The sequence below is a fragment of the Lonchura striata genome, chromosome 5, assembly GCF_046129695.1.
Source record: "Lonchura striata isolate bLonStr1 chromosome 5, bLonStr1.mat, whole genome shotgun sequence".
Classification (NCBI taxonomy): domain Eukaryota; kingdom Metazoa; phylum Chordata; class Aves; order Passeriformes; family Estrildidae; genus Lonchura; species Lonchura striata.
In genome coordinates this window covers 72,976,989-72,987,073 of record NC_134607.1, presented here as the reverse complement: position 1 = coordinate 72,987,073, position 10,085 = coordinate 72,976,989, and the positions used below count along the sequence as shown (strand labels likewise).

Sequence of the window (10,085 nt, the reverse complement as noted above, 5' to 3'; positions counted from 1 at the left end):
ACATCTCTTAGGATAGGGACATCCACGGTGGCAGGGTCACCTCTTGTGTGGGCAGCCAACGGGTGTGAACATTAATTGGGGTTGCAAGATTCCCTGCAGTGGGGCCATCAGCTCTTGGGGTGGGGACATCCCTTCGCACAGGGACATCTCTTGGGGTGGGGACATCCCTCGGCATGGTGCCACCCCTCAGAGTGGGACTGTCTCTCAGTGTGGAGACACCTTCTGGAGCGAGGCCACCTCTTGACGCGGGGACATCCTTCGGTGGGCAGATCTCTCAGGGCGGGGACATCTGGTGTGGTGGGGCCGTCTTTTGGGTGGGAGCATGTCTCTGGGGTGGTGACACTGCTGGGGCACCTGACCCCTGACCGCCCTCACCTTCTCCTTCCTCTGCTTGGCCGCGTCCTGGGCCGCCAGCAGGGCCTTGCAGTAGGGGCTGCGCTCGGCCGTGAAGTGGACGCGGGACAGCGCCTGCTCCACCAGCGCCACCGACAGGTTCACGCCCTCGATGTGCAGCCACCCGATGAAATTCCCGGCCTTGTCCATGCTCTCCACCTCCACCTCAACCTGTGGGATCCCGGGAATCCCCTGAGCTGCGGGCCCCTGTCCCCACCCCGGCCTGCCCCAAGCGCCACCTCCTCCCAGAGCTGGCGCAGGTGGTGCCCCCCCAGCTGCCTCCCTGCACCCAGCCTGGACCCTGGGACCCCCGAGGTGCCAGCCCTAAGTGTCCCCTTGTGGTGGGGGACAAGGGACACGCGTGACCCTCCCACGGGGTACACGAAGCCACCAGGTCCTGCCACATCCTGTATCCCATTCCACCCTGGGTATCACACCCTGGGAATGCCATCCTGGGAATGCCATCCTGGGAATCACACCCCACCCCAGGACGGGTTGGACCTGTGGCCGGTGTGGCCCTGCGGACAGCACACGGCACAGGACAGGCCCGGCTGTGTGGCCAAGGGGACAGCGAGGTTTGGGCTCAGGGCTGACAGACGGGCCGCACCACCACGGTTCAAACCCCGGCCGTGGCCTTTGTCACCGTCACGGGGCTTTGGCTTTGCCAGCACTGCCACACGGGGCCTGTGCCACCCCTGAGCTCACCCATCCCACCACAACCGCTCCCGCTGCTTCCCAAAGCCTGGAGGTGTCCCACTGTCCTTGCGCTGCGCTGGCCGTGGCACCGCACTGGACATGGCACCACGTCAGCCACGGCACCAAAACCAGCCATAGAATTCGGCCAGCCATGTTACCATATTGGCCGTGGCACTGCACTGGACATGGCACCACGTCAGCCATGGCACCGAAACCATGCCAGCCATGTCACCACACCAGCCATGTCACCACACTGGCCATGGCACTGCACTGGACATGTCACCACACCAGCCATGTCACCACACTGGCCGTGGCACTGCACTGGACATGGCACCAAATCAGCCACGGCACCAAAGCCAGCCATGGAATTGGGCCAGCCATATCACCACACCGGCCATGGCACCATAATGGACATGATGCCACACTGGACATGTCACCATACTGGCCATGCCACTGCAGTGGACATTGCATCATGTCAGCCACGGCACCAAAACTGGCCATGGCATTGTGCCAGCCATGGCACTGCACTGGCCATGGCACTGCGCTGGTCATGGCACTGACCATGGAACTTCACTGGCCATGGAATTGTGCCAGCCATGTCACCACACTGGCCATGTCACCACACTGGCCATGGCACCACATTGGCCATGGCACCGCACTGGACATGTCACCACACCGGCCATGTCACCACACTGGACATGTCACCATACTGGCCATGCCACCCCACTGGCCATGGCACTGCACTGGACATGCCACCACACCGGCCATGTCACCACACTGGACATGTCACCACGCTGGACATGGCACCACACTGACCATGGCACCACGCTGGCTGTGGCACCACAGTGGACAGGGCATCACCGAGGGCACCACAGTGGCCACTGGGCACCACCGTTGGTGGTGGCACTGTGGCAGACACAGCACTGTCACACAGTGGACATGGCACCACACCAGACATGGCACCGCACTTGCCAAGTCTGGTGTGCGGCAGGGACACGGCCCCAGGCCACCCGCTGCCCCCAGGAGTGCCAGTGCCAGGCTGGCCCCTGGGGTCAGCACCTCGTGCACGGCTGTGGCACCTCCCCAGTGCCGCAGGGTGACACTCCGGGTGACAACGGTGTCCCTGTCTCCCGCGTCACCACTGGGTCACTGGCCGGGGACACGCGGGACAGTGACGGACTCAGGGACAAGATGTGGCCACTGCAGTGAACACAGAACGTGTGGGACCCACCCGTGGGGCACAGGAGGCCACCAGCTCCTGCTGCAGCTCCTGGTGGGGACATCACTGGAACAGCCGAACCCCCCTGGGGACGCGCCAGCATCACGGGGACAGCGACCCCCGGGAGGAAGGACAGGAGGGTCCTGGGGTGCCCTGGAGCACCGCCAGAGGGGGTGTCCCAGAGGAGCCACCAGCCCCGCAGAGGTCCCACCACCCAGTGCTGGCACTCAGGTGACAGCTCCAAATGCCACCAGTGCCACCAGAGCAGGGGAGGCCACAGGGTGCTTACGGGGGGCTGCAGGTGGTGTCATGCCCCCCCAGTCCCAGGGGGACGGAGGGGACAAGGCACTGCTGGGGGCGCAGAGCTCAGCCTGGGTCCCAGAGAGCAGCAGCAGCAGCAGGTCCCTGTCCCTGTCGCCCGTGGCCAGCCCTGGCAGTCGCCCCGTGTCCCCCCTGCACCCCGGCAGGGCTGCTGCTCCCCATCGGTGGCACAGCCGGTGGCACACCGGGGCCCAGGGGTCCCCGTTCCGCGGGGGGCTCGGAGCCGGGGTCCCGCCGGCCCTCGTCACCTCAAAGCCGCCGAGCCCCGCGCTGCCGCCCCCGGCCCTCCGTCCGTCCGTCCGTCCGTCCGTCCGTCCGCCTCCCCGGGCCCGAGGAGGGGTCGCTCAGGGAGCGGCCCCCCCTCCAGGAGCCCCGAGCGGGGCTGCGGGGAGGGGGAGGAGGAGGAGGCGGCGGCGGGAGGGAGGGAGGAGGAAGAGGAGGAGGAAGCGGCGCATCCCGCATCCCCCTCCCCGCGCACAAAACCGCTCCGGGGCCGCCGCACCGGCCGAAGCGGGGCCGGCGGGGGCCCCTCCGGAGAGCGGCGGGTGGGTGGGTGGGTGGGGGTGCGGGGGGCGCGGGGGGGTCTGTGCGGAGCCGGGATGCGTCAGCAGGAGCAGCGGGAGCGGCGGCAGCAGCAATCCATCCGCGCTCGCACTGAAGGACAAAAGGATGAGCCAGCCGCCTGCGCGGCTGCTTCCCGCACCGCCCGCACCGCCCCGCACCGCACCGCCCGCACCGCCCGCACCGCCCCGCGCGGCCCCCGCCACCGGAGGATGCCCGCCGGCACCGCGACCGCCACCGCTGTCACCGCCGCTGTCACCGCCACCATCGCCCCGCGCCGCCGCTGAACGCGACACCCACGCGGGGACGCGGGAACGACACGCGGGAGGGGACGGGACGGGACCCCCCCGCCCCGCCACCAGCGCAGCCGCCGCCGCTACCGGGAGGTGCCCCCGCCGGCATCTCCCCCCCCCCACGCCGACGCCCTTTCCTCCCCCCCGCTCCCTCCCCGAACCGCGTTTTTCCCTCTCCCGGGGGGGGCTCCCCGCGATTTATTTATTTATTTCGGCCTATTTTTAATCTTTATTTTCCTGTTTTATTTTTAGGTTTCGTCCGGGTTGTTTGGGGTGGGTTTTTTTTTTTTTAATATTTTGAATTTTTATTTTTAGTTTTTCATCTGATTTTAGCTTCATTTTAACTTTTATCCTCATTTCCGTCCTTATCTTGATTTGATTTTATTTTACATTTTTATTCCGTTTTTACCTCCTTTTCCAATTCCCTTTCCTGGCCAAATTTTTTTTTTTTTTTTTTTCCCCATTCCCATTTCCCTCCCCGTTTTTCTTTTCTTTTTTTTTTTTTTTTTCACTTTTTCTCTCCTCCTCTCCCTCCCCTTTCCCCGATTCTTCCTTTTCTCCACGCTTCTTTTTTTTAATTATTTCCTTTTTCACCACTTTCCCCGCGTTCCCCCCTCCTTCTCCCCGCGGCCTGGGGGGGGGCGGCCATGCCGGCCCCGCCGAGCCCCCCGGGCCGGCCCCACGGGCGGAGGTGCGAGGCCGCGGGCTTGGCCGCGGTCGGGGGCTGCCGGGCCCCCGCTTAGCCGGGCCGGCCCCCCCCCATCCTGCACCGCAGCCTCCAGGAGCCATTTTGTCTTTTTTTTTTTTTTTTTTTTTTTTTTTGGGAGCCGGCCCCCCCCCGCCCCCCCACCCTCCTCGGTCCCGCGCCCCCCGCGCTCGCCTCGACCCCCCGGACCCCCCGATCCCCCTTCCCCAGGTAGGTACTGGCGAGCGGGGCCGGGCGTGGGGGGGTTCCTTCTCCTCCTCTCCCCCCACCCTCCCCCCCCACCAGCACCTACCGCTGATTTTTTTCCCCCCTAGATTTTAATTTTTCCCTCCTCAAGCCCCGCTCTCCTCGGAGCCCCCCCGACCCCGGCACCCCGACCCCCCCCCCTCCGGCCAGCCGGGCCCCCCAGCTCGTGGGAGCCGGGAGAGGGGGGGGCCCGAGCCCGTTCTCCTGTTCTCGCCGCCATCCCCAGACGATGGTGAATGATGAACGTGCCACACCATGAAGCTCTTGTGGCAGGTAACTGTGCACCACCTCCGCCGCCACCGCCGCCACCGCACCTGGCCGGGGCTCCTGGCCGCCTCCCTGACCCTCCACGCGTGGCTCCTGGCCACGGCCGCCGCCTCGCCGGGCCCCCAGAGCTGCCCCTCCGTGTGCTCCTGCAGTAACCAGTTCAGCAAGGTGGTGTGCACCCGCCGCGGCCTGGCCGAGGTGCCCCCCGGCATCCCCTCCAACACCCGCTATCTCAACCTCATGGAGAACAACATCCAGATGATCCAGGCGGACACGTTCCGCCACCTGCACCACCTGGAGGTGCTGCAGCTGGGCAGGAACGCCATCCGGCAGATCGAGGTGGGCGCCTTCAACGGCCTGGCCAGCCTCAACACCCTGGAGCTCTTCGACAACTGGCTGACGGTGATCCCCAGCGGGGCCTTCGAGTACCTGTCCAAGCTGCGGGAGCTGTGGCTGCGCAACAACCCCATCGAGAGCATCCCCAGCTACGCCTTCAACCGCGTGCCCTCCCTCATGCGCCTCGACCTGGGCGAGCTCAAGAAGCTCGAGTACATCTCCGAGGGCGCCTTCGAGGGCTTGTACAACCTCAAGTACCTCAACCTGGGGATGTGCAACATTAAGGACATGCCCAACCTGACGCCCTTGGTGGGCCTGGAGGAGCTGGAGATGTCGGGCAACAACTTCCCCGAGATCAAACCCGGCTCCTTCCACGGGCTCAAATCCCTCAAAAAGCTCTGGATTATGAACTCGCAGATCAACCTGATCGAGCGCAACGCCTTCGACGACCTGACGGCGCTGGTGGAGCTCAACCTGGCCCACAACAACCTGTCGTCCCTGCCCCACGACCTGTTCGCCCCGCTGCGCTACCTGGTGGAGCTGCACCTGCACCACAACCCCTGGGACTGCGACTGCGACATCCTCTGGCTGTCGTGGTGGCTGCGGGAGTACATCCCCACCAACTCCACCTGCTGCGGCCGCTGCCACGCCCCGCTGCACATGCGGGGCCGCTTCCTGGTGGAGGTGGACCAGACCTCCTTCCAGTGCTCGGCGCCCTTCATCATGGACGCGCCCGCGGACCTCAACATCTCGGAGGGGCGCGTGGCCGAGCTGCGCTGCCGGACGCCCTCCATGTCCTCGGTGCGGTGGCTGCTGCCCAACGGGACGGTGCTGAGCCACGCCTCGAGCCACCCGCGCCTCTCCGTGCTCAACGACGGCACCCTCAACTTCTCGCACGTGCTGCTGACCGACACCGGCCTCTACACCTGCATGGTGACCAACGTGGCCGGCAACTCCAACGCTTCGGCCTTCCTCAACGTCAGCACGGCCGAGCTCAACACCTCCAACTACAGCTTCTTCACCACCGTCACGGTGGAGACCACCGAGATCTCCCCCGAGGACGTGTCCCCCAAGTTCACCAAGCCCGTGCCCACCACCTCGACGGGCTACCAGCCGGCCTACACCACCACCACCACCGTGCTGGTGCAGACCACACGCCCGCCCAAGCAGGTGGCCGTGCCCACGGCCGACGCCGGCGACAAGCTGCAGACCAGCCTGGACGAGGTGATGAAGACCACCAAGATCATCATCGGCTGCTTCGTGGCCGTGACGCTGCTGGCCGCCGCCATGCTCATCGTCTTCTACAAGCTCCGCAAGCGCCACCAGCAGCGCAGCACCGTCACCGCCGCCCGCACCGTGGAGATCATCCAGGTGGACGAGGACATCGCGCCCGCCGCCGCCGCCGCGCCCGCGGCCGCCCCGGCCGGTGGGGCCGGGGAGGGGGCCGTGGTGCTGCCCAACATCCACGAGCACCTCAACTACAACACCTACAAGGCCGGACACGGCGCCCACTGGACAGAGAACGCGCTGGGCAACTCCCTGCACCCCCCCGGGACCACCCTGGCCGACCCCTATTTAATCCAGACCCACCCCAAGGAGAAAGTTCAGGAAACCCAGATATGACTCTTTTTTGGGGGCTTTTTCCTGATTTTTTTTTTGGGTCGTCATTCCCCCCCCCTTCAACCCCAAATTATTATAAACGCAATAGATGCACAAAAGCAGAACTCCAAAAAGAAGGAAACCCAGGAGAATTCCTCAATACTAAGGAAAACCAGGAGAATTCCTCAATAATAGACACAACTTTTGTACAGGGGGGGGAGAGACTCTTTTTCGTGTACATGCTTCTATAGCCAACCTCGGGGCCGAGAAGAGCAGCAGATTCTATTAAAATTTAACGAAACCCACCCGAAACTCCTACAAAAAACCACTATTTTCTAACTCGCAGGTTCTATTTAAACACAAAAAGAAACAAACCAGGAGAAACAGAGGAAAAAAACAAAACCCATCGGTAATAAGAGGAAAAATCCCCGTGCTCGGGGACGAGCGGCGGTGCCGTGGCGCGGGGGGACGCGGGGGACGCCGGAGCGGTGGCAGAAGCTGTCGGGGTGGGCTCTGGGGGGCTCGGGCTGCTTTTGGGGGTTACTCGGGGCAGGGGCTGAGGTCGGCCCCCCCAGCCCGCGGCGCTGCCCTTGGCCGCGCGCCGGCGGCTCCGGCGTCACCGGAGCGGGATCTCGGCCCCGCGCCAGGACCTTCCCCACGCAATAACGGAACGGAATTTGGGGGGTGGGGGGCTCGGGGGGCGCAGCCTGAGGGCTGGGGATGGACGTCTGCAATGTATTCAAGCAAAAAATTCCTCAAAAACCCACGGGAAGGGGAAAAACCCCGCAAGCGCCCGGGGGGGTGGTTTGGGGGGGATTTGGGGAGGGGGGAGAGCGGGTGCCCCCCGCTTCGCTCCGCACCCCCTTTGCCACGGTGTTTGTCACCCCCCCGGGCCTCCCGGACCCCCGGCACAGGGCTACGGCTCCTGGGGGGCTGGGGGGGCCCCACGGGAGACCCGACCAATGATTGTAACCACCTTCACTAAAAACGGCATTTTTTGTCCTTTTTTTGAGCGGGGGGGGGGGGCGTGGGGAACCACCCCCCGTCCCCGGGAGGGGGTGACAGTGGGGACACCCCCCGAGGGCTGCTCATGGATCGGGGGGGGGCTGGGAGAAATTAAGGGCTTGGGGAGGGGGGGAGGTGACAACGGGGGGCCACCAGCATTGGAGGTGGCGCCGGGGGGTCCCGGCGGGGACCCCAAGTGCCTCGTGGGGGTCCCGAGGGGATGAGGGGGTCGGGGGGGTCGGGCAGCAGCGAGAGGAGGGGCCCCCCCAGTTAGCTCGGGCGCTGGAATTACTTTAATTTCTCGTTTTAGCTTTAAAATGTTCTCGGAGAGGGGGGCAAAGCTGAGCTAAAATTTAGGGTTTGGGGGTGTCCGGGGGGTGCAAGGCAGGAAGGAGATGCAGAAGTTCCCTCTCGGGCTGTAAACGCCGGAAGGATCCGACTGTACCGCGAATCCAACAAAAAAAAAACAAGTGTATTTTTGTATTTTAATAAATATTGTTCCAAATTTGTAATGCTGAGTGCCCGAGGGGTTAAACGGGGGCGCTCGGGGGGGCGCGGGGGGGCCCCCTCCCCGCCAGCCTGAAAGGGGTTTTTTGTCCTCTCAGCAGGAAAAGCTTTGGAAAAACCGCGGAGCGGGAAAGGAGATGGAGGGAGAGGAGGAGGAGGGGAGGGGTGAGGGGAGCTGGGGGTGACACGGGGGGGAACAAGAGCTGGGGAGGACACGAATTAGGGGTGACAGTGGGTGATGGGAATTGGGGGGACAAGAATTAGGGGTGACAGTGGGGTGATGGGAATTGGAGGGACAAGAATTAGGGGTGATGGGAATTGGGGGGACAAGAATTAGGGGTGGCAGCGGGGTGATGGGAATTGGGGGGACAAGAATTAGGGATGACAGTGGGGTGATGGGAATTGGGGGGACAAGAATTAGGGGTGGCAGTGGGGTGATGGGAATTGGGGGGACACGAATTAGGGGTGACAGTGGGGTGATGGGAATTGGGGGAGACAAGAACTAGGGGTGACATTGTGGTGACAATTTCAGGGTGACACTGGGGGAATGATGAGAATCAGGGGGTGCCAGCAGTGGGTGGCACTGGCAGGGGGGACAGCGGGACCCCGGGGTGGGGCTGGGGGGGTTGGGGGTCACCCCCCAGGCTGGCAGCTGGAACTGGGACTGGAGGGGGGGGGGATAGGGATCAACCCTCTGAGGGGACAGCAGGGTCCCTCAGGGGACAGCGGGACCCTCCTCTGAGGGGACAGCAGGGTCCCTCAGGGGACAGCGGGACCCTCCTCTGAGGGGACAGCAGGGTCCCTCAGGGGACAGCGGGACCCTCCTCTGGGGGGACAGCAGGGTCCCTCAGGGGACAGCGGGACCCCCACTCTGAGGGGACAGCAGGGTCCCTCAGGGGACACAGGGACCCCCCTCTGAGGGGACAGCAGGGTCCCTCAGGGGACACAGGGACCCTCCTCTGGGGGGACAGCAGGGTCCCTCAGGGGACAGCGGGACCCCCCCTCTGAGGGGACAGCAGGGTCCCTCAGGGGACACAGGGACCCCATTCTGTGCTATGGGGACACCTCGTGTGGGGACATGGGGACCCCAGCCTGGACACGGGGTGTGCAGGGTGCTGCTGGTGGGGACGAGGGACACAGGGACAGGGACACGGAGTGTCCTGTCGTGGTGGGACACAGGGACCCTCCATGGCACCAATGTCCCCAAGGCGCCACCTCCACCCCATCTTGGGGGGGCTGAGCGTCTCCCCCAGTCACCACGGAGCTGTCAGGGTTCAGCGTTGGGATTTGGGGATTTTTTTTAGGATTTTTGCTATCTTTGGCGGATCCAGGTCAGTTTTTCCCAAAACCATATTCCTGCTTTTTTTTTTTCCCTTTATTCCTGAATTTTCCCACCCAGGCCAATCTGGAAATGCCAACACCTCCTGTTCATCCTGGGGGATGAACCCCCCCTTCCTCCCTGTGCTGGGAACAGACAGGAGTGATCCCAAAAATCCTGGGAATGCTCCAGGGGGCTGGAGGGATTTATGGATTTTATTTGCATTGATTTTAGCCCAAAATTAGGGCAGCTGAGTTCATAATCTTTATCCCATCCTCATCCCCAAACCCCTCTGGTTCTGGACCCCCCCAGCTCCCACGTCCAGGAATTCCATCCCATCCATCTTGTTAAGGACAATCCCCCCAGGACCCCCAATTCCCGGAGCACCCCCAGGTCTTTCTCTGGAATGATTCCTTTGGAGCAGGGTGGGAATAAGGCCTGGGATGTGGGGAAAGGGAAACACTGACAAACTAAATCCAGGGATTTTTAGGGAATGACAGGGAAGTCCCCACGGCAGCGGGATTTGGAGTTCTGCTGGTGCCTACCCTGGCATCGGTGGCTCCAGAGGGAGTCGGGTGAGGTGGGATGGGATGGGATGGGATGGGATGGGATGGGATG

The 10,085-nt window shown here is 63.7% G+C and overlaps 2 protein-coding genes across 2 annotated transcripts in view; one reads left to right on the top strand and one right to left on the bottom strand.

Moving 5' to 3' along the window:
• The window catches only part of SND1 (staphylococcal nuclease and tudor domain containing 1), a 77,937-nt gene that overhangs the window by 4,552 nt on the left and 63,300 nt on the right, over window positions 1-10,085 (bottom strand). Inside the window, exon 17 of the mRNA XM_077783736.1 lies at window positions 376-564. Coding sequence (XP_077639862.1) covers window positions 376-564 — 189 coding nt within the window. The remainder of the gene's footprint in view (window positions 1-375; window positions 565-10,085) is intronic.
• LRRC4 (leucine rich repeat containing 4) lies at window positions 4,568-6,942 on the top strand. Its single transcript, XM_021546968.2, has one exon. The coding sequence runs from the start codon at window positions 4,691-4,693 to the stop codon at window positions 6,659-6,661; it is 1,971 nt and encodes a 656-aa protein (XP_021402643.1). The 5' UTR covers window positions 4,568-4,690; the 3' UTR covers window positions 6,662-6,942.